We start from the raw sequence: 24,735 nt of genomic DNA, 5'->3' as shown, positions 1-24,735 counted from the left end.
ACTACTAGCTGATTTGTAAAACACAAACTCTCTGCCCCAGATAAGCTAGAGGACAGCCAACACATTAAAAAATGTCAGGCGCTGTGCTCTCGCTGAAATAGCCTTCTTTCACTTTTATTTACCCTACCCTTGCCTTATCTGAAAACGCTGAAAATGGAGCTGTGTTTGGGCCTAGTTACCTTGGAACTTTCATCTTAATTACAGACGCTCTTAGTAACCGTTGCTTAGTAACAAACACATTTGAAATAGACTTGTTGACTTATTATGAGAAACTCTGAAAAGACCTGAGCATGATGGAGAAACGGCAAGGGCCTGGGAAAATTAAAAAAAAAATTTTAACTGAGAAAGTCCTAGCAAACTTAAGGTATTCCCTGATTCCAAAGATGTTACTGAATGTCTACAGTAATTTCATCATACTTTATTTCATAATATATATTATATTTATTTTTTATATTACATTATATTTCACAATATTTGATTACCAGTCTATTCTTTTCAGACCCGCTTCTGGTGCAGCTGATTACCAAAGCTCTGTGAGATTGGCCTTGGACTTTCCGTCCAAGAAGAGGAATAGCTTGTGGATTTTCACGGGTCTGAATTATCCTCCATGGCATAGTTTTGAGACTGCTTCTATTCAAGATTTCAGGAGGGGTCTGAGGCTTCTGGTGAATTTTCAAGTCAGAAGGGAAAACCAAGGGATGATTTCCCTCAATCTTTCCAAGAATATTTCTTTAGCACCTGTTAATAAAATCTGTGATAAATGTGGAAATGGAAATGCCTTTTAGCACTAGGTCCTACACACGTCTTCCCCAAAGCAAAGCCTCATCCTCAGGTACAATCCTCATTGAGCGCATGCGTCCTCTGCCCCGTGGCAAGACCTCGCCATCCACTGGCCACGCCCACCCCAGATGCTGGACATCTTCCTCCACCTAGCTCTGCTCTCAACATCTCAGAAGAAGGGACCCTCAATGGCACAGTAAATCCATCCCCTTGGATCCTTCTGGCATTTTCCTCTGCCCTGGCTTCTGCTCCAGTTTCTTTTCTTCCTATTTTTGAAAAACCTCTCAGAAGAAGAGTCTCCACTCACTGGTGTTCCTTTCTCACCTCCCACTCGGTCTTCAACCCACAGCAATCGGACCTGACCTCATGCTCTCTTTTTCTAGTCACCATATCCGTTGTTTCTAGAAAGACGCTGATGAAGAGTAGTGTACCTTTCAGAAATCTATTTTTCTGATACGTGTCTGTCTCTGTACTTGCAAAAATGCTGCCAGACATAAGTTCTTGGTTCTACCACCACACTTCTCCCAGGGCCCAGCCTCATTTAGCTCTAGTGTGGACTATGCCAGCCTGAGAACCTACAAGTCTCCTGATCTACTTGAAGACTTCGCACACTGCCAAAGTTTTCTTCCTAAACACTTCCTAATCTGACAATCTCTCGCCTCTGCTCAAAAACCTTCCTGGTACTCCACACCCTCCCGCAGCCTTCCTTCCCCATTCTTCCTACTGTTAAGTCCACCCTGCCCTAACCCATCTGGGGGGGGGGGGTGTCCTTCTAATGTGCCGCCATCCAAGCCTACATCCCTGTGGTAAAAAGAATGAGCTGCGACGGAAGAAGGGAGGAGAGCATCCACTCAGCAGGCCCCTGCCCCAGACATTCTACCTAGTTTGCCCAGCACATCTCAGGACATTTCAAAACTCTACTCCATTCATTTACAATGGCTGCTTGCCCCCGCCCCACCATATCCCCGAGGCATTGAACTTGAGGCCATAGACCTAAATCTTTGTACCAGCCTTCCTATAGCCACCCAAACTCAACACATATATGGACTCCTTCACTGAACAAATACTTAGCACTGTGTCACGCATTGTAGACACCATCATAACAAAAAATAATAAGGAAACTCTCCCTTCTCTCATGGAGTTCATAGAATAAGGAATTATTCAAACATATATACTATTAGTGCTAAGAAGAAGAACTAGATAAGGCTTCTAAGAGTTTGCAGTGGAAAGAACTAGCCAAGTCAGGGAAGGCATCCCTGTTGAGAGGAAAAGTCATCAAGGAGGCAAAGTCTCCTGGTGGGAGGTAGGGGCGAGGAAGGCGGTGCTCCAGGAAGAGGAACAACATGTTCAAACATCCTGTTCCTTCTCAAATTCTTTCTCCAGTGTGCTCACCGTTAGGGAGCCTCCCTACTCGGTTATGTTTTCTTTTGTAGTGTATCATCATTGGCTTCTAAACTAAACAAACACTCCCATTGCAAAATCAGAGCAATCGTTGTTTTTGAAAGACCAAGGCTGTAATGTTTAAAAAAAAAGGGGGGCGGGGAGGAAGGTGAGAAGAAAGAAAGAAGGAAGGAAGGGATGGATAGAAGAGAAGAGAAGAAGAAAGACACAAACATCAGAGCTTAAGTTTTTTTTTTTTTTAAGATTTTATTTATTTATTTGACAGAGAGATCACAAGTAGACAGAGAGGCAGGCAAAAAGGGAGGAAGGGAAGCAGGCTCCCTGCTGAGCAGAAAGCCCGATGCGGGGCTCGATCCCAGGACCCTGAGATCATGACCTGAGCCGAAGGCAGCAGCCCAACCCACTGATCCACTCAGGCACCCCAGAGCTTAAGTTTTAAAACATATATTTACAAAAATATTGTTCTCTATTTCAACACCCTCATTTATTCGCAGCATGTACCTTTTCTAAACTAAGGATTTATATCAGGGTATTGGAAGCATTCGCTTCTCATCAACTTTGTGACAAATTCCACTCAGAACAGCTGCTACCATAAAATTTAATCTGCCACTTCCCCCCCAAAAAGTCACTTCAATGGAAAATAACTTCGTCTTCCTGCTAATATTTCACAACTAATTAAAACTGAAAGGATGGGCTGAGTCCCCCCAGATTGGCTCCATCCACAAACCTGAACAATTACAGAACTGGGGAGGGGGGACACTAAGTCACCAATGTTGGAGAACATACAATGTGTCTCCAAACATTTGCATTGCCAAGATGCGAAACTAGCAAGGATGTTTGGCAAATATAAAAGCAAGAAGTGAACAGTTCAGAACAGTTATCTGTTTAAATCAATTTCCCTATTCAGGCGTTTCCAAAGACAGAGTCATTATCTGCTCCTAATTCACCTTTGTAGTAGCCACTGTTGGTACACCTTCTGTGCAAAAAAATCACAACCAAAGCCAAAAGACAGGCTAACTACCTTATGGCATTTATTATTAGCCCACGAAATGAAAACTTTCTTCAAATGTTTTCCTAGGTGCCTTAATTGTACAAGAAAATTAACAGGAAGTGGAAGGGGGCCAACCTCTAGCTGCAGAATAAGGTTCTGTTGTCAAAACTCATTCACGCCAAGGTGGTGCTCTATGTTCAAAAGAGGTGACTGGAATGTTTCTTCAGCCAAGCCAGGGAAAATTAATGACCACCACTCAGAAATATACAGTCTGTGAGGGCAATGCCCTCAGCCCTGATCATCAGGGAGGGGCAGGCAGGGGAGGACGGAATGAGGGAGGGCATGAGAAAGAAGGCAGTCGTCTGTCGGGAAATCCACAGGACTCCATCATTCTGCAGGATTTTTCCAAGTTCCCCTCTAAAGCAATCGAGGCGTAAGTGACATCCAGGAAATAAAACCACGTGCACAATGTGTCCACCCTGCTTAAGTCAGAAGTGGTGGGAAGTCACTGATGACGGCGGAATGGCCTTGCACTGCCCCTTTCCTCAGACCCCATTTCCCAGCAACACCCGGGGGACGAAGCTTCCTCAAGGACTGGGGCCTCACGACAAATGGGGCTGCAGTCTTATGATAAAATATATTCCTGTTTTACACTAAAGGTGAGATCAGTACACCCTCCACGTGACTGTCCCTTTGGCGCACGCACATGCATGCAGACACACACAGAAAGACTTTCTGTGGCCTATTAGTAGGTACGTTGTTTTCACAGCAGCCAGAGCGATCCTGTTAAAAAACCTAAATCACACATCATGTCACTCCTGTGCTAAATACCCCCCAGCAGCACTCGCTCACTCCCAGCTACCCCAGCTCCACTGTGGCTATAATGGTCTCCACGGCCCTTCACGGCCCCCATCTCCACTGCCCCCTCCTCCTCACCCTCCGTCTCATCTCACCTCCGCTGCCCGCACTCCCCACAGGCTCCTGACTGGCCTGCCGATCCTACACCTCCAAGTTCTCTGTGTGTCCTTCCTATTGCCTTGGTCTGGGTCTCCACAGAGCTCACTCCTTTGCCTCCTCTAGGTTTTGTCCAAAGAAAAGAACTCCATTTCTCTGACCATCTTATTCTAAGTTGCAAGCCACCCTCCAAACCCCACCTGACCCATGGACACTCTATCTCCCTTTCTTGCTTAAATTTTCTATATAGTAGTTATCACTTTCCAATATACTGCCTATGGTGCTGTTTTGTATATCGTCTGCTTCTTGCCTTTAAAATGGAAACTCCAAGAGGGCGGTGATTTTTGTGCGCTTTGTTCGCTGCTATATTCCCAAATATTTAAGACAGTGTCTGATCACAGCAGATGTTCAATCAATATTAATGAGTGAATGAATTCTACCATTCAATAAATAAATGAAGACAGGACTGGAATTCTACCATTCAAGGAATGGGACAGTAAGGTGAGCCCTACTGGGCTTGAGAAGAATGTAGGCAGAGTCAAGCCCAGTTTTACTCCCACCCACTCAGCTTCCAAGGAGGCTGGGATCGTAAGACAGTGCAACCCAGGATGGAGCTTCTTTTCATGTTCTCCATCTAGCAATCCCTTTATCCTCAATGCCAAGCTTCCAGTTATAAACTAAACTTCTGGTTATGACTCCAGTGTCATACTTAAAATCCACTAATCCCATGAACTCCTTTGGCACCCAGTGAGCATTGATTGACCCACATCCATTTCCCAAGCCACACAATGCCCCCAGGCCACACCTCACAACACAGGCTACAAGGATAGAGGTACCCCCTATCAACAAATATCCACCATTAATCCAAAACAGAAAAAGCCAAAAAAGAAAAGGAAAAGCATATCATTCCACCCAGACGCTTAACTAGCCTAGCCAAGTGTAGATCAGGAAACACACTTGGTTCCAGGCGCAAACTCTGCTCTGAACTCATGAACCTCAGATCAGTAATATAACTTCCTATTTGGATAAAATATAGAGATAGATGCATCAAGTTCTAGTCCAGCACGCCAATGACCACAATTCTTTTCCCATGTATTCTGCTAAAGTGAAACATGACTTTGGGAGCTGGGGGGGGCGGGGTACACTCTGTAGCCATTTCCTTGTTTGTAGATATATGAATAATAGAATCACCCTGCGGAAAAGCAACATCACAGGCGGTAGCTGAGGACAGGGAGAACCAAAGTCTGGGTCTCCCTGGTTTCAACCTCTCTTTCCTGCCTTTGTGGACTTTCTCTGGCCTCGAATCCCAGATATCCAGTCTGCTGGTCCCCAATTGCTTGCCCCACACCATGCGTCTTCTGGCTCAGAAATGTGCAGTGACGATGGGTCAGGCCCTTCACAGGCACTATCTCATGTGACCCCCTCAACAGCTTCAGGGGCACCATCTGGTTTCCTAATTTTACAGATTAGGAAACGAAGATTGGAGACACGACGTGATTTTCCAAGTGGAGTGCAGAGCTCAAACCAAAATGTCTGACTTCAAAGCCTGGGCTCCTAATGACTACACCACACAGCAAGGTTACAGAGGCTAATGTATTACCAATTAACTTCTTGAAATAAGTCTATATGGAAATAAAATGTCTCTACAGCATAAAAGTAAGGTGCAGGGCTGCATTTGTATTTGTTAAATGATGCATAATGTAATAAGGCCATATAAAATAGAGCAGGCAAAATAGAAAATTCATAATGAGTCTACACATGAATTTATGTTTTTCAGAAATGTTTCATTGTCTTCAGTTTTTGAGAAATGTTTACTAAACATGGACTTAATGATAAAGAGAACAATTCCTCAGTTCAGAAGGCCTTATATTATTAATACTACACAGAAAGTAAATATTCTTTAAAGCAAGCACTAAAGCCAAATTTAGAAAGTGAATCCTAATGTAAATGAGCTGTAACACTAAATTTTCCCCTCTGTCTTCTGCACTCAACGGGCTTCCACAGCACCGTTGTATTCAGAGGCTCACAGTACAAAAGAGTATGAAAGAAAAAAAGCACAGCTCTCAACGTTATTTGAAATGTTAAAGAGATAATATATGTTCATATTAACAATTTGAAAAATAGACACAAGAACTTCTGAAATCTGGAGGACTGTGCCTGTAAAACTTTAAGTGTCCAGCTTTAAAATTCACACCCAAAACCCGGGTAATCACTGCATTGCTGGGGTTCAAACAATGGCTACCTCTGAAAAGTGGACAGCAGGTGGGTACAGCACTGCCTGGTACTGGAGAGAAGAAAACAGACTGAGCACACCTTGGAAAGGCGGCAGTGCGGGGCCTTACTGCTTCCACATAGACAGGGTTGTACCTATTTTCTCTTCTCCTTCCCACACAGAGTGCCTCTGCAGAAATTAAGCCCCACGGCGCGAGAGGATGGGGGGTGGGGTGGGCAGCCACCACCAGCCTTTGCTGTCTCTCAAAAGCCAGACAGGTAACTGCACTGCAGTTTCATGCAGAAATCCTATTTGAGAACAAAGGTTTTTAGAAAAGTTAAGAGTGTCCATCATACCACAAGACTGAATTTCTGGCCACTCAAGTAATAAAAACAGAAAGGACCAGTAGAAATTAGAGGGGAAAAAAAAAATCTAGAGTCATTCATTTATTTGGGGGGTGGGGTAGGAGGGAGGGTTATAATAGTGTAACTGGGGAGAAGTAGTTTTGTCCTTTTTTTAAGGTCCAAAGAGGTCTCTGTATGGCATCCTGTCAACAGTGTTACAAGCACCGTGCAAAAAGCAGTCATGTGTAAGTGGGCAAAGAGTTATCAAAAAACTAACTCAAGACAGAAACATCAACAGTTACTCGGAGGCATTCAAATTTAAGATCTGATTATGAAGAGGAAAAAGGAGGCGTGTGTTTGGGATCTGTTTTCAAAGTCGGGGGGGGCGCAGGAGCACAAGGGTAGAGGAGAAATACTATTTTTCAAAGTATGCGTGAACCCCGTGGGTGGGTAAGATTTCTATCTGGTATCAAAGTTCACCTGAGAGAATAGGCAAACCAGAGAGTGTGTCCACTGAAAACAAACCAGAACCAACACGAGCCTTATCACAGAAGCCACCTGTGCTGTGAGCATGTACCGTTCCTTTCAGCAGCCCAGAATTTCCACGCAACTGCCAGTGCTGCGGAATAAGTCCACTCAACCAAATCCTGAGACACAGACAAAATTCCTCCTACTTCATAAAATAATAAAAGAAAGTAAAGCCATCTGAGTACGTTTCATGATAAAATTAATAATTAAATCCCGAAATTGAAATATAAATCCTAAATCGTGGGAATGTTGCGATTATAAATCTCCACACCAGAATCTTTCAATTGTGCTAGAGCCTAGGTCACAGTCATGAGATTTTTTTTTCCCCCTTTTTAAAAAATAAAATGATAAGAACTGTGTCATTTTCTATGAAGTTTTAAACCATATTTCTTCTGGCCTTTTCCATTTGAACCTGAAATTCATTTCCCTATAAATATTTTAATGCCATTCTCTTATGAGGAGGAACAATCCATCAGAGGACAATTCCATAATTGTTTCAGAAGCTGACAATGCATATAATGTCACAAAGTAAAGGTCCCAAATGGAAGAGAAGATTATTATTAAGCCTTGAAAATAATAGTGAGGTCTTGAAAACATACGCATCAAATGATGAAACAGACCCATGTAATTCAAATGCAGATTAAATTAAGTGCTTGCAGGGAAGGGGGAAAGAGAATATACTCACCATAAGTTTCATTTATGAAAAGTCACCGCATTGAATGTCTTTTTAAAAATTCAAAGGTCATTATATACATGTCTTCCTTCTTCTATACAATCGGAAAAATAAGGCTAATTTTGCTTTGCTCGACTTTTGTTAGTGAAACTGGTATGGGCTGGTTGAATTGTGCCCCTCCCCCAACCCACTCCTAAGAAAAGATACGATGAAGATCTAACCCCCCCCCCCCCCCCGCACCATACCTCAAAGTGTGACTTTATGTGGAGGTAGAATTAGGTTAAAATGAGGTCATGAGAGTGGGTCCTCATCCCGTAGGACTGCTGTCCACATGAAAAGAGGACATTTGGACATAGAGGACACACAGAAGAAAAATAATGTGAAAAGACACAGGAAGAGGGTATCCATAAGCTAAGGAGAGAGGCCTAAAACAGATCCATCTTCAAGCCCCCAGAAGAAACCAATTTCAGACTTCTAGCCCCCAGAACTGTGAGACAATGCATTTCCTTCTGTTAGGTAAGCCACCCGGTTTGTGGTACTGTGCCCAGCAGGCCTGGCAAACTAACACAGGAGCTATGAGGACTTTTTATTTTGATCCTCACAAACCATCTCTGTACTCACCACAGGAAAAATTTGCCAGGAATTAATGTCAAATTTATTAGGCTGTAATTTCTACAATCTGTCTCTTCTTCCACTTTCTGAAACCTGGCATATTTTCCCATCTCCAAAACTCTCAGAGCTCTCTTCTGCCGATAATTTCTCAAAGAGAATGAGAAATGATGAACATAACTAATCCTACGTGGTATCAGCTCTGAGTCGGTTATTGACCCAGGTTGTCTCGTTTGTTCCTCACGGCCACCAGAAGAGGCACGTACTATTGCTATCACAGAGAGAGCAGAGCCCCCCTCTTTTTGCAGGTGGAATAACGGACACAGCAGCACCAGTTTACAGACGAGGGAACTGAGGCACAGTGACATGAAGTAACTGACTCCAAGGAGGGCCAGAGCCTGTTCCCTTAACCCCCCACACACGCTTTCTTGTGGTTCGGGGCCAGGGTTCGTGGCCTTCAGTTCCGGGGTGTCCTCAGGTCCCTGAGGTGCCATTCATCTGGATCTAGAAGTTCAAACATTTCTCAGCTTTACATTGAATAGTTTGGTGTCTTCCTACTGTTGGTTCTCCTAATATTTAATTTCTTATTGATGTTTTCAAAACTTTTCTGGTTTTAAATAGCTTCTTCTCAGTTGAAAGGATAAAAGCTAACTAGGAATCGAATAACTCTACTTCCTTCTTTGTCATCTTGTATTATCACTCTGTCTTTCCCAAGCCATAGTTCATCTTTTTTCTTAGACTGTAAGTGTGCTTAAAACTTGTCTTTAGGGGTCGCTGGGTGGCTCAGTCAGTTAAGTGTCTGCCCTCAGGCCAGGTCACGATCCTCGAGCACTGGGACTGAGCCCCACATCGGGCTCCCCCATTAATGGGGAACCTGCTTCTCCCTCTGCCCCTCTCCCTATTCATGTTCCCTCTCTTTCGCTCTCTCTCATTCTTAAATAAATTAAGTCTTTTAAAAAAACTTGTCTTTAGAGTATTTAATAAGCCATTGAGCACATTGGTCATTAGCATTTTTTAATATATTTATTTATTTTAAAGAGAGAGAGAGCATGCTTGAACATGAGGGACAGAGGGAGAGAGAGAGGATCTTAAGCAGGCTCCATGCCTGGCCTGGAGCCCAATTCAGGGCTTGATCTCACAACCCTAAGGTCACAGCCTGAACAGAAACCAAGAGTCAGACACTTAACTGACCTACCACCCAGGCACCCCAGCCATTAGCTTTCTTGACCCCATTCTTGTTTTTTGTGCATTCTGGAATGCTCAGTCTTCCATCCTTTAAAAGGTATATTGTAGTAATCAGAGCTCAGAAAGCCCCCAGGAGATGCCATACATGACTTTTTGGTTTTGTTTTGTTTTGTTTTTGTCTTTTTGTTTTTTGTTTTTTAAAAAATGTATTTATGATTTATTTGACAGACAGAGATCACAAGTAGGCAGAGAGGCAGGCAGAGAGTGAGAGGGGGAAGCAGGCTCCCTGCTGAGCAGAGAGCCTGATGCCGGGCTGGATGGGATCATGACCTAAGCCAAAGGCAGAGACTTTAACCCACTGAGCCACCCAGGTGCCCAGGATTTCGCTTTTGTTTTAAGAGGCATTCCTCTTTCCTCATTCACTGAAATACCACATTTTCAATCAGAACTTTATTTTTCAAAGGCTCCTGCCTCACTGAGCCACCTTTCTTTTTATTCCTTCTTTTTTTTCCTCTGTAAATCATATAAAGGCCAACTGCAGGCCCAGGACCCTTGTGGTCACCAGGTACACGGCTCCGGCCTCACCGAGTTCCTCCCAAGCCAGGGCTCCTGCACACACACGGTCACCAGGCTTTCCTAAAGTCGGCCATGTGCTGTGACCGGCAACTCCTCCCTTCGCTCCAAGGCAACAGAGACCACCTGTTCCAAAGCCCTCACCACCGCTCCTTCCCCAGTCAGGCGTTCCCTCTTTTCCACATCAAGTCCAAAGTAGCCTGAAAACAGTGAAACTGTATACAAAAGCAAAGAAAAAAAAAATTAACTGATATTCTCCTGTCAACTTTCGGGAGCTGTGTCATTAAAGCCTCCCTTCCCTGTTGCCTCTTGCCTCTGTGCCAAAGCGTAAATATGCTGGGAAAGCTTCGGTTGTATCCTCCCATCTGCCTGCAGAGGTGCCACTTCCGCTTCTCCTCCATTTCATCTCACCCCCATGTTCTCCATCATCTTTCCACCTTCAAGGATCTTTCTTTCTATACATGGATCCACCTATTAGACGTTTCTGTTTTAGCAGAGCAAACCTCCCTGCTGTCGGAATTTCATTATCATCCTCTTCCCACCACACACACACACACACACACACACACCGCTGACATTGCGGGATCTCGAAATTCCCTTCGTGTCTCTGCGCGTTGGCACAAATGGGTGAGGTCATCGGCACTCCTCCGTCAGTCCCTTCTGAGGATGACTGGATCCCTCCCCCATTCAGGTTCTTCTTTTATGTTTCCACCTGTTTTTCTCCTGCTGGGGAATTCATTTTTAAATCCCAAGTAGCAATCTCTCCTGACCCACCAGAGAAGGATGCCCGTTAGAGGAGGCTTTCTGTCAAATGAAGAACTGTTCCCATTCACAATAAATGTGCTTTTAAAGCCAATCCACATGTGTTTATTCAGTGTCTGTTATCCACCCATCACTGTATAAAGAAAAACCAATATGCTTTTCTTTCAACATCTGTCAGATGGCCATTGCACAGGACACTTCTTGGGCAACAGTTCTCAGGAACAAATCACAGGTGCTTTCACTGACCACTCACCCCTCAGGTACATATGACACAAGAGATGCACAAATAAACCAGCTTCCTGACTCCCGGCCAATTAAACCTGGCATTACATAACTGCCATTTAAAAAAAAAAAAAAAAGAAAGAAAGAAAGAAAACCCACAGAGGCAAACCCTCTAAACAGGATTTTCCTTCTTTAGCAGCCTCTGAGGAAGAACTGTTCTAATATGGTGTTTCTATTCCTGACAGGAATAACCCTTAATTATTATGTGCCTTAAGCATCTAAAAATTTTTAAATAGAATTTCACTTAATGTTAAGAAAATCAGAGAACTACATCAGTAGCAACAGAAAAGACTTTAAACAGAGAGAGAGAGAGAGAAAGAGGGAGCTGGAATGGGGGAGAGGGCCAGGGGAAGAAGCACAGATCTTGACAAGTTGCTTTTGAAGTTCTGGAAATCTTAAAGAAAAGACAGAGTGCTGAAGAAAGTCACCAAAGAAAATTAAATTATTCTGTAAGGGAATGTAAAGACTTCTCATTTATCGGGGACTAACACATTCATCCCTGATTACATCTTGTCTCAGCAAGTAAACAAGGCATACTTATTTCCAGGAAAGAAAATACCTGGATATGTAAATGAACAGGCACATGGTCTGATGTCTAAACACAGGGCTCACTTCTACGACTTGGAAAAACATAGTTGTCACAAAGCGATTTTTACAAAGTATCTCTGTAGACAATATTCCTGTCATTCTTTGTTCAGTTGCATGTCAGTGACAAATAATCTAGCAATAAATTTCAATACGTCACCTAAACTCTCTAGTGGTAGCTGCCGTTCATGGATATCGTAAGTCCAAGCATGGCCAGCTCCAGCTGGGATCACCACAGGGATCCTCACGGAAAGAAGTCTATCCCCTCTTGTTGAGTCAGCACTGTTAGCGAGGGTTGCCTGTGGATGAGCTATATTGCACTGCCAGCCAGAGAGGTTCCCCACCTTCCCAACAAAGCTAGCTGGGCAGCAGGCTCTACCGAAGGGCCATTTACTGAGCACAACGTAGGTGTTGAAGTATACGAAAGCAACTGGGAGGATTCCCACTCTCCAAAATGTCATCTGTTCCTGGAAAGCTCTGCTTATTGATGAACACCTAATCTAGAGAGCTGTATCAAGGGTCCTTCCACAAGTAGGTCCTCCCACCCCACCTCCTCTGTGCAGTCAGCAGTTTACAAATCCTACCCAATTTCTACTGATAAGCTAAATAGACTTGGTGGGTGTTAGATCATCATTCTTAGTCATAATGGGACAGGAAAGTTCATGATGTGGGAGAGCAACACCTTATCAACAGTTCAGACGGGCTGGGGCTTTGAGTTGGGCAGTATCAATGGACCTTCTCCAAGAAGGGACTAGAGACTGAATAATCACACTTGGCCAATAAGTCATCAGGTCTATGTAATGAAACCTCAATAAAAACCCTGGACACCAAAGCTCAGTGGAGATTCTTAACTGGTGGACATAGGGAGAAACATCCTGATTTCCACAGGGCAAGGGCAAGAAAACGCCACGTCCAGAACCCTCTCTCACCTTGCCCTACATGTACTCTCATTTGGCTGGTCCAGATTTGTATCCTGTAGAATAAAATAATAATCTTAAGTAGAGCACTTTTCTGATTTCTTTGAGTCATTCCTAGCTAAGTAATTAATTATGGGAACCGCCAATTTGTAGCCATTTGGTCAGAAGTGTGGGTGTCCCTGGGGACTTCTGAACATGCAGCTGGCATCTGTCTTGTTGGGGACCACACCCTTAACTTGTGGAGCTGACACTAATTCCGGGTGGCTAGTGGCAGAACTCCACTGCAGCATTGCAACATCCATTCTCAATTCCTTAAACACATGCCAGAAATAATACCTTTAAGAAGTCAAGCTCTTGCAGTTGACCTGACCTCCCCAGGCCCCTCTCTACCTCCAACCCAGGCTGTGAACGTCCATGGTCTGCTCTCAGCAGGAAACTGGCCCCAGTGGGAAGACAAATACAACTATCGTATAAGGCAGCCCTTTCAATAAGTGATACAGCTGAGGTATAAAAACTACAATGAGGGGCACCTGGACACCTGGTCTGGTGGAGGGTCTGACTCTTGATTTCAGATCATGTCTTGATTTCAGGGTTGTGAGATCAGGCTCTGTGTGGGGCTCCGCGTTCAGTGCAAAGTCGGCTTGAGATTCTCTCACCCCTCCTCTCCTTCCCTCTCGGTCCCTCCCCCACTCAAATAACAAATAAACAAAGAAAATCTTTAAAAAAATAATAAAACTACAATGAACACACAAAGAGAGTCCAGTGACTGACTGAGAGATTTAGGATGGCTTCACAAAGGCTATCACAGTTGCGTACGTTAAAGATGAAACTAACTTTAAAAGAGGGGAGGGCAGAAAGGCATAAAAACAGCGTGAGTAAAGAGTCAGATCATGGGTCAAGTTTTATAATAATGAAAATTCTATCTTTTATTAACTCCTTACTGTGTGTCTGAAACTGTGCTCAACTTATTATTTTGATATTCCAATGAAGCCTCAATCCTAGTCCATTATTATACCCATTTTACAGATGAGGACACTGAGACTTAGTGAAGACACTTGATGAAGGCACAAGCAGCCCAGTGTGACTGGAGAGGAGGAGGGGAGACAGAAGTGAGCAGAGGAAGGTAGGTGGTGAAAAGCCCCCAGGTGTCTGTCAGAAAGCCAGTCGTGTTTTCCACAGGCAGTGGGGAACCATCAGAGGTGTTTGTGCAAGGGAGTGAAGTCGCCAGAGCCATGGCTTCAGAAGATAAGTACGGTAGCAGGAAAAGCCTTCAGAAAGAGAAAGACTGGAGCAGGGAGACCAGTTAGGGGACATTGTTCAGATCACTGACCAAATATGATAAGAGAGCCCGAGCGCAGGCAAGGACAGAGGGAATGAAAACAGGGATGGGATGAGGGGAGGGAGGTGTGGAAGACGACAGAGATGCTTAAGGCTGCAGCAAAAAGTTGGATGGTGGGAAGAGGAGAGGACGGCACAGACATCCAAACGTATCATTAAAAATATGTCTGTGCATCTGACGTGTCTTCCTGTGCTGATGTGTGAGCTCCATGTACTGTTCTCAATCCTTCTGCACACGCCAGAGTTACTGGAGCTCATGTTCTTGATCAGTCAATGGATAATGAAGTCATACTTGGAGCCCAAATTCAATACTGGCGGGCAAGCATCTAAGTCCACATCCCAGATCTCGGGCCCTCGGCTCTCCCCATGCTCTCTGCGGCTGACTTGCACCTGCCTTTGATGGATAATGAGCATCAGGGGGTCAAATCAAAGATTTTTGTCTAAATGGCTTTTTAGACTGCGGAGCTGAAGCAGAGATATAGCAGACCATCCGTCTACCTATCGATCTGATGCTATTCAGAAATACGCACATCAAGCTAGTTTTCTTCTAGCTCTCCACTCAACAGGAATGAGTCAACAGAGTGCAGAAAAGTAAACAGAAGTTGAACACAAAGTCACTCCCTCAAGGACTCCACAAAGAAAAAGGCACAGATGACTACAGAAAAAATTAATAATGGGTTTCCAGGGCTGGAATAAACAATCCTTGCTGCTCCAACGTGGTCCTTCTCACAACTTCCTATTTTCTGGTTCTGCCTGTGCCCCCACATGTCAGTTGGACAAGAAAGGCTGCAGAATGTTTTCTTCACTAGCAGAACTTCCGAATCAATAACAATGCTTCCCTAAGCCTGCGAAATGTTCTGGGCACTCAGCTCGTAAATATTACTCTAGATCCCATTTCTCACACTGCTAAAAGCCTAGGGCTTCCTAGTAACACTAACAACAGGGAAACAGAAACAGAAAGGAAAAGAAACTCAGCTTTCCGTTCCTCTAGGCGGGGAGCCTCGAGGGGCCTCGGGCTCTGGAGAAGGAGTGTGTCCTCTGAGGGTATATCTGCTTCTCTCTCACTCCTGACATCCGCAGGAGCCACTCCGCCTCTGTAAAGCACTCCTCTGAAAACATTTAAAGAAGACATACCAAAACGCACCCTTACACAGGCCCCTGACACATAATCAATATCCCTCGAAGCACACACATCTGTATCTTGCGTTAACCTTGCATTTCACTGTGATTTAGGACATACTCGCTGTGCTTCATCTCCAAATCTTTTCTTATCTGACATCATTCCATAACAAATACATCATCATAAAGAGACTATACATTCAAGGCACCTTTCACAAACACTTTTTTTTTTTAAGATTTATTTATTTCAGAGAGAGGGAGAGTGGGAAGGGGGAGGGGGTAGTGCAGAAGGAGAGGGAGAGAAAATCTTAAGCAGACACTCTCAGAGCCCAACTCAGGGCTCAATCTCACGAGCCGGAGATCATGACCTGAGCCAAAACCAAGAGGTAGACACTTAACCGACTGCGCCGCCCAGGTGCCCCTTTCCCAAGGACTTTTAAATGTGACAGAACTCGGGGCGCCTAGGTGGCTCAGTAGGTTAAGCCGCTGCCTTCGGCTCAGGTCATGATCTCGGGGTCCTGGGATCGAGTCCTGCATCGGGCTCTCTGCTCGGCAGGGAGTCTGCTTCCCTCTCTCTCTCTCTCTCTCTCTCTCTGCCTGCCTCTCCGTCTACTTGTGATCTCTCTCTGTCAAATAAATAAATAAAATCTTAAAAAAAAATTAAAAAAAAATGTGACAGAACTCAGTACCTGACACTAGATATGGTCTTCTAGAATGATTTCAAAAGATACTAAAATTCATGAGATACCATCAATGGTTCAATAAGGTCACTGAGAATCCAGTCAGCTTGCATATACACTGGAAACTTTTTGGTTTGGTTCAAATAAAATGTCTCTATCCCTCACTTTCAATGATCCAATTTTAACCAAAAAGAAAAAAAAAACCTATCATCCTCCCACATCAAGTCTATGTCATGGAGCAAGAGGTTGAATTTTTTTCTATGTAGTATATAACTAAAAAGTCAGGCAAGACATATTATAATTGACGCTAACTAGAACTCCCACAAACCACAATATCCCTCCAGAGAAACTTTTACTTTTAACAGTGTGACACTTCTCTCTCTCTTTAAGGGGGAAATATGAGACAATTTTCAATTTATTATAATTAAGGGAGGGGGCTAACATTTGCATACCTAGTAGTTGTCATTTGATGTGCTAAGGCTTACAAATAGTTCCCCCATTTAATTTCCACAGAGCTCCTCTTAGGTAGAAATTATCTTATTTCACAGATTCTAATTACACCCAGAAGAAAATAAATGAGCATCAGTAAGGAAGCTTCTAGAACGATATCAAGTTTTGAAACCGAGCCTGCTTGCAGGGAAATCCTACCATGTTCCTTACGGCTTGGCAATGGCGAGCCTCCTTGGGGAGACTTCAGCCCTTGGTATTCAGACTCTGTGGAACCTGACCACCACACCACCATTCAGGTCCCTCCAAGCCTCCTCTCCCCAGCCAGCTTCTCACATTGCCCAACCTCTGTCTGCCTGCCCCCAAGAGAGTAGGCTGGGCCGCAACCTGACATGGCAGTGGGGGGCAGGGGGGGGGAGGCAGAACTGCACTGATGCAGCACGACCTTCACATTCACTGATGCAGCTAATCTTCATCGAGTGCTAAGTGCCAGGCTCTGGGGATGCAGAGTGAGCAAGACAGATGCCCTCAGAGCCACCCCAAGCTAGCAGAGGGTACAGACAGAGAAATGAGCACACGGTGCCTTCATGGGGCAGTGATGGCTCTGACGTCTGAGCGGACTCCTAAAGGCTGATGGGTGTGGGATAGGATGTGGCTGGCCCTGAGAGTGGGAAAGCAAGGGCTCTCTGAGTTCATGAACTCAGTGCACACGGCATGGTCCTTACCGGCAACTTTCAGAGCTCTCTGATGTGTTGGGCATTAAGAATACAGAACTAGGGGCACCTGGGTGGCTCAGTGGGTTAAGCCTCTGCCTTTGGCTCAGGTCACGGTCTCAGGGTCCTAGGATTGAGCCCCACATCTGGCTCTCTGCTCAGCGGGGAGCCTGTTTCCCCCTCTCTCTCTCTGCCTGCTGCTCTGCCTACTTGAGATCTCTCTCTGTCAAATAAATAAAATCTTTAAAAAAAAAAAAAAGAATACAGAACTAAACTAGTACTTCTCAGACTTTTTTGACCACCACTCCCAGTAAAAATATTTTTATATCATGATGCAGTACACGTTGTACACAAACAACTGCGGAAAAAAAATGTTTGCCAAACAATGCTCATTTCACTACTCAGATACACTCTGATAGCCCTCTCTTTCCTTTGCTCTCTTTCTTGCTCTTTCTTTCAGTTTTGGATACAACCCTCTAAAGGGTGGCAACCCACAGTCTGAAAAACATTGGTAAAAACCCTTAAGAGGCACAGCTATTATTTCTCTGATATACTTCCTCTTCTCCCTCTACTCTCTTTTTCTTCTTTCATCCCTCAAAAAAGTACCACTGAGGAAATAAAAGCACTACCGTTTATTGGAGGTATGCTACATGCCAGAAACTGCTGGAACCTTGACGTGCACTGTCTCCCTAGTCCCACACACCCCTGTAACGGTAAGCATTACCATTCCCACTGTACAGATAAAGAAACTGAAGCTTTGAGATCAAGGGGATTGCTCAGCAGAACATGATGAATCAGGATTCAAATCCAGTTGTGTCTTGCTTCAAAACTCCAATTACACCACAGTGCCTTTTGTGAAAAGTTCTTAAGTAATTAAAGCAAACTTAATAGCAAGAATTTCCTAAGTCCCCTTGAGATAACTCAAGCCCTTGGAGGGTTATAGAACTGGGTTTGAGAAGTCTAAATGGAGATAAGGGAAATACACGGATGGAAAACTCTCTGATTTAAATTCAATTTCCTTCCGTGTCCTCAGAGCGCGCTTTAGTAAAGGCACTGACAAGGACTGAGCAGCAGAGGAACAGTGGGTGAGAGCTAGTGGAGCCCTGGCCTAAATCATCGCCCTCAAGACAGGCTGGCCAAACGGCACTGACCATTCTGGGAGGCTCCGAATGAGCGGCACTGGCTCAGCATCTCCCAGGCTGAGGAGAGGCCATAAATATTCACAAGACGAATGCTAACACAGGCAGAGTGAAAGTAAACACCACGCACAGCTCCCACTGTTTTATTTTTAACATCTCCCAAAATGATGTTAAGTGAAACTATTTGCTGAGAGGGAATCTTATTTGGAAAGATAGTTAAACATATTGAGCACAGATATTTCTGTTCTTTCAGCCCCACATTCAAAGATACACTTGACACAGATACCAGGTATATCCAACGTGGGCAGATCAGAACAAATTCTCAGCCCCCAAAAAAATTTCCGCCAAAGTGATGACTTGGGGAAATTATTGACAAGGTCCTACTTAAAACTACTACATCATTACCTGGGGCTTCCCCTGACCTAAAATAATTAGATTTTGGTGCCAGTACGTGAACTGGCCATTGACATTGTTATTTAGAAGCTATAACAGTTCTCAGAAAATCTGAAGAAATGAGGTATTTTTTAACAAACACATAACAAGTGCAATTTTCACTTGCACACATGGTAAGTTAAATAATTTATTGGTAGAATGGCCTTGGGGTTTATATTCTTTGGGTAGCTTGTTGGGTAGCTTAATTTGGTATATAAATTCACATACAAATATGAGGTATTTTTTTTATCTAATTATGTGTTATTTTCTCAGCATCTCTTAGCAATAACAATGCTGCCTAGTCCTCTTTTCTTTGCAAATTCCATGATGAAAAAGTCCTGAATGTGCTGAAGAATCCACTGCCTGCTTATGAAACATAAAGGCTATGAAAACATGGCATGTATTCAAGTAGACCAGTTTGTTTTTAAATATTTTAATAGTGTGCACGACTGCATTAGGAGCTTAATGTGTATTATGCCGATCTTACATCTAGTGTGTAATACACTTTGATCATTCTATCAAAAGATCAAAATTTAAATATTATGTAAATTATATTTTATATGTGTTCTCCTCTGCATGAAATCAAACAGAAAACCTGTTTCTCCTCTAAACACATGAGAATATAAACAAGCAACATATTTAAAGTGAAGAAAATACTCGCTACTTGATCCCATTAAAAAAATGCCCCCAGGTATCAATTAAAATAAAAAGCGTTTACATAGTCTTAAAATAAACTTAAATGTCTGTTTATCCTTCCAAACTATTAAGCATATTCTTGATATTTATTTTAAAGGTTGTTTTGTTTTTGTTTTTGTTTTTGTTTTTTCACAAGAAATGCTATGTAAATCCATTTCATGAAAACTCCAACAGATTACGCAAATCAACACAAATGAAATTGAAGGGGGTGGCAGCTGGGTGGCTCAGTGGGTTAAATCCTCTGCCTTCGGCTCAGGTCATGATCCCGGATCCTGGGATGGAGCCCCACATCGGGCTTTCTGCTCCATGGGGAGTCTTCTTCCTCATCTCTCTCTGCCTGCCTCTCTACCTACTTGTGATCTCTGTCTGTCAAATAAATAAAATCTTAAAAAAAAAAAAAAGAAATTATAAAAAAAAAGAAATGAAAGTGAAGAATACTGAATCTTCAATACTCAAAAAGAGTTGTTTTCACAACTAAATATAAAGTATGAAACTTAGAAAATTATGAAAATTAGAGCAGCTATAAAAGACATTCTTAGGACAATTGGGCGAAATGTGAAAATAGGATTTTAGATATTATGATATTTTGGTTAATATTCCTAGGTGTGACAATAGCTCTATGACTCTTTAAGAAAACATCCTTACTCTTAGTGTGTGGATGATGTAGTTTTCAGGAAAGAAACATCAACATATGAAACTCACTTGATGTATGAAATTGACAAATGGTCTGACAATGATATATTTGGACATATAACTGAATAGAAATATGAACAAATGTGGCAAAATGTTAATAATGGTGGAATTTCAGTGGAAGATATACAGATGTTTGTTGTATTATTCTTTCAACCACTTTGTGTATATGAAAACTTTCACAATAACAAATTGAGGGGAGGAAGAATCATCATTTTCATTTAAACATGGGCATATATTGACTCTTGAGCCAAAGGGTACAGATAAAATATTGCTCTACATGGAAACAGAATGTTTCATTTTCCAGGAACAGTATGCCTCAGAGAATCAATTTTCCACCATTGACCCAGAGAAATTATGGCAACCCTTCTGGCCAAGACCACAGGGAACAACAGCTCACTGACATACACCACCTGAATTACAGCAGAGGCATGAGAATCCCCAGAGGGTAATCCACACTGCCCAACCAGTTTACATGGCAACCTGTGCCATTAGAAAAATAAGGGATGAGCATAGGAACCTTCCAGTCTGGAACCTTTACACAGACAGAACCTGCAACTTTGCCAGGCTCTGTTTCTGGAGACAGCATATCAAGCTGTGCCATGAACTTAAAGCTAAATTAAACAAATTGACAGCATCAATTCGAATCATACACCCACTAAAGCTAGATTTCTGTCTTCCCCTTTCGCTCTGCTCAACAAAGTGCACCACCAGGTTTCATGTTAAGCAAGAAATCTGAGAGGCTATCTCCCAAATTCCACTTAAACCTAATACCGAAGTATGTGAGTTACATAAGAAAGTTTCGAGAGAAAAATCTGTAAGCATTTGATTTAGACATACCCGAAGTATTTAAAATGAGACTCAGTCCTATGAAACAGCACAGCAGGATGTTTCCCACCTACAGTTACAGGCATTTTGTTTGGGGGTCCAAATCCCACCAGTTCTGGGCTCTAGTCCACTATTAGGTCAGAGTGCAAACCAGCCATCCAGGACTTGCTGCAGAATCTGATAATCTTTTTTAATTGGACTGAACTGAAACCAAGAATTAAGCATTGAATTGTCAAGTCGCCCTATGAAACCAAATGCTCTCTCCTCCCGTTGTATCTCTTTTTCTTTCCTGGCCTTTTATTTTTATCATTTCTTTTCTCCGTAATTCAATTCTTTATCTATCTTTAGGTACATATGTGTGTGTGTGTGTGTGTGTGTATGTATACACACACATAATTAGATATGTATATATGTTCCATCATATCATATTAAATGTAATTGTTCTCTCTTCAATTTCTTTTTTTCCTGTCCTTCCTCTTTTCTCCCAATTCCTCCAGACCTCCCAGGCCACCCAAAGGCATTGTTATCACCAGGTAAACTCCAGGCTGTGGAGCTATAAAGAATCTTTATGTGGCCCATAAAGCCTGATCGAATCAGGCCACGGGCTGGAGGAGTTAGGGGGAAATGGCTCACTTTTCTTTAAACTAAAGAATAATTATCTTGTTTATGAGTTGTAGGAGACCCTTCCCATCTAGGTACTGCTGACTGCCTTTGATGTTTAACCAGACCTTCATACCTCTCTTTAAGAGAAGCAGGAGACCATGACACTGAAAGCTCAGTCTGGCTTCATGTTATCCCGATGAAAGGCATGGCAGAGGAGGGTTGAAAACATTGATGAGTTTGGGCAACATCTGTGAACTTGACTTATCCCAAAAAGTCCTGAATTCTGTTCAGTGCCCTCATTTTCTGATTTCTAGTCTATCCATAAGCACTAAGCTAGAACCAACAGAAACACAAAGAGATTAAAAAAAAAAAAAAAAAGTTCTTCCCCAGAGAGGTATGAACACACGACATTTGTTTACCGAAAGTTTACTATCTGTGAAAACACAGTCCCATGACTGAAGTGTCAATAACCATGAACCCTCCATCTCTAGAAGACTGGAACCAACCTACTTCAAAAACTCTAGAGGAAATGAATCTCTGGCAATATTCCAGCCAAAAAGCTAGGGATCCTCTGCCACATCCAGGCCTGAGAGGAACAGGGAAGAAGGCACCTCAACCATCAGGGCCAAGAGTCCACAGCTGAAAACACTCTGGCCTGAGAGGACGCTCTAGAAGTAGAGAGACACATGCCCTAGGGCAGCAAGGGAGACATTTGGAACCAAAGGCCAATGTTTACCCATCTCCAGATTAGAGATATAATCTGAGCCCCTTCCTGAGTCTGTAAAGAGTAAATGAGTCAGTATGCATAAAGTGCTGAGAGCAGGGCCACGGACATGGTAAGCACTGTGGAGATGCTAGCTAACTCCTAGGAGTATAGGCTAAAAGCATGCCTACAGAAAAGCTTGCCCAAAAAAAGGTTACCTTCTTTAATCCCCACCAACAGACCTACTACTAACCGCCAGAAATACCTACGTCTCCATTCTTCAGTTCCTTGTGTAAGCCCTAGGATGTCTGGAGTGGTCTCGGCTGAGATGAGGCGAGACTCCTCTCCCTAGCAACTGGGTTCAGATATAAAATTGCAACATGGCAACATCATATGATTAAAATGGAAAGCTGACATGCACTTCAGAGCCCACACTTTCTCAGGGTGTAGTTCTGCAGCTTCTAACAAATGTTCCCAACTCTGCAACACTGTGAACCTCAAAAACAGACTTTGTTGAAGACACACGAATTACCCTCCACATTAAGAAAGACATCCATCCAGCCGTGACCCTCCAACAGAGTACCTGGCCCCAGAGTCTGCGGCATAAACAAATCATTGGCCACTGCCCTGCCTGCCCCACACCCTGAGTCAGGTCTCCAGAACAGGCAGATCCACTCCCCTTCCTTCTCGGATGACGACCCACACCTGGCATGCTATGTTGACAATACTTACGCATTACAATAGGGCTTCTTTTCATAGCCTTTGTAGTTGTTCATGTTGAGAGCCATCTTACAGACCTCACAATGGAAACATCCTTTATGCCAGTACTGAAAGAAAAAAAAAAGTAAAAGTTCAGTACAAAGCCAGCGCTTTCCAGGATGGGTACAGAGAGGGGATATTTTTAGTGCATTGCCGCCCCACCCTTATTTGAAAATACTACAACAAAATGATTGTAGGTAACAGGAGATGTGTTTGCCTACTTTCACTTAAGTAAATGAGGCAGGGCACTATTAGAATTGAGTTTTAAATGAATCCCCTCCATAAGTACAGACTCTGAGGGAAGAACCGCCCAGGCTCTCCCCATGGCGCACTTGTGTGGGCAGCCATGGGATCCTAACCTGGCTGATGGAGAAATGGAACCTGTGCAGTGGCTTCAAAAGGAAGACGAATCCTGTTCAAAGTGCCTAAACATGGTGTTTGTAGCATCTCAACAAATGTGGGTCCAACGGAAGTCAGGCAACCCGAAGGAGCAGGAGGGGGGCCGTGTAAGTACCCCTAGGCGCCCCCATCCCTGTCCAGCTTCTACTAAATTGTGGGGAAGGGGGACTCAGTCCGGTCTGACTGACGACGTGACCGGGTGCCCTCGTGAGGCACTTCCATCACCACACGCTCATCTCCCAGGGACGGCCTCCGGCTGGTTTCAATTATCGGTCACTCGAGAGAGCGCAGGGGTCGTCCTCCCAGGCTGTTCTACTCCATCTACGCCCGGGAAGGGCAGAGAGCAGGGCTGAGGGGGCCGGCCCGAGGCTACTTCCTCTGGAATTCCCCAGGCGGGTGGATGAACCCCTCATGGGTCCAGCCCGCCGCGCCGAGCCAGGTCTCCGGCGGGGATTATTCTGAGCAATGCCGCAGCGGCTGCCCCACGACAGGTTAATTATTATTTGCCTCGCCGCCTCGCCGCCGACACGGGAGGCGCTGGGGCGGCGGTGAGGTGGGCGCGGGCGCGGATCCTTGGGGCGGGGATGCGGGGCGGTGAGGGGCAGGAGTGGAGGTGGGACGGGGTCCAGCCCGGGCTCTCGGGACCCCGGGGCCGCGCTCCACCGCGCGCCCTGCGCGGCACAGCCCCCGCACCCTCGCCACCCGCACCCCGACGAAAACCCTTGCCGGCTCCAACATCACCAGCGCCAAGCGTGCTGTCTTGATACTCCTGCGGGCGTTTTCCTTTGCGTGCCCTCACCCTGTGCCAAGACACTAACAAACAGAGACCCACTCCTCTCCCTCCATCCCAGATGCCAAAACTTCTCGAAGCAGGTGCAGCCCGGCGCCGGGCAGGTCCGGGCTGGCCCGGCGCCCCCTGGCTCACCTTATCCAGGCAGTTGACTTTCTCCGTGGGATACACGACTTTTCCGCAGCGGGCGCATTGGGGGTTCATTGTCGCGGTTCCCAGGGGCGGCGGCTGTGCGACAGCGGCTGCGGGCTCCGAGGAGCCGCTGTGACATCCCCCGGAGAGCCCCGCACCGCCTCTGGGCAGGCGGGAGGGCTGCGGGCGGCCGGGGTCTGGAGTCGGCGCCGGACCCCTGGCGAGCCGCGCGGGAAGGGCGGCGGGGGCGCGGGCGGGTGTGCGGCGGGGCCTGGCGCCGGGGGGGCGGCCGCGGTCGCTGGCCCCGGCTCGGCTCCGGCTCGGGCTCCGCGCGGCTCGCTCGCTCTGCGTCGCTCGCACTCCAGGTACCGGTGACTCACACAGACACTGGCTCCCGCCCCTCGCGCTCACTCGCTCCCCCGCCTCGCCGCCGCCGCCGCCGCCGCGCAGGCCAAACCCACTCGCGCGCCC

The 24,735-nt window shown here is 44.8% G+C and overlaps 1 protein-coding gene across 2 annotated transcripts in view; it reads right to left on the bottom strand.

Annotated features, from left to right (window-relative positions):
• NEBL (nebulette) overlaps positions 1–24,465 on the bottom strand; it is a 355,773-nt gene extending 331,308 nt beyond the window's left edge. The window contains exons 1-2 of one of the 2 annotated variants that reach the window (XM_032880864.1): positions 24,268–24,465; positions 22,917–23,011 (exon numbers count right to left, since the gene is read on the bottom strand). In XM_032880864.1, the coding sequence (XP_032736755.1) occupies positions 22,917–23,011; positions 24,268–24,336 (164 nt within the window). In that variant the 5' untranslated portion in view covers positions 24,337–24,465. The remainder of the gene's footprint in view (positions 1–22,916; positions 23,012–24,267) is intronic. The other variant, XM_032880863.1, reaches the window with a different exon arrangement.
• Positions 24,466–24,735: the final 270 nt, after the last annotated feature.

This window comes from Lontra canadensis, unplaced genomic scaffold (genome assembly GCF_010015895.1).
Source record: "Lontra canadensis isolate GAN:19392208 unplaced genomic scaffold, GSC_riverotter_1.0 scaffold72, whole genome shotgun sequence".
Lineage (NCBI taxonomy): Eukaryota > Metazoa > Chordata > Mammalia > Carnivora > Mustelidae > Lontra > Lontra canadensis.
This window is presented reverse-complemented; position numbering and strand designations above follow the sequence as displayed.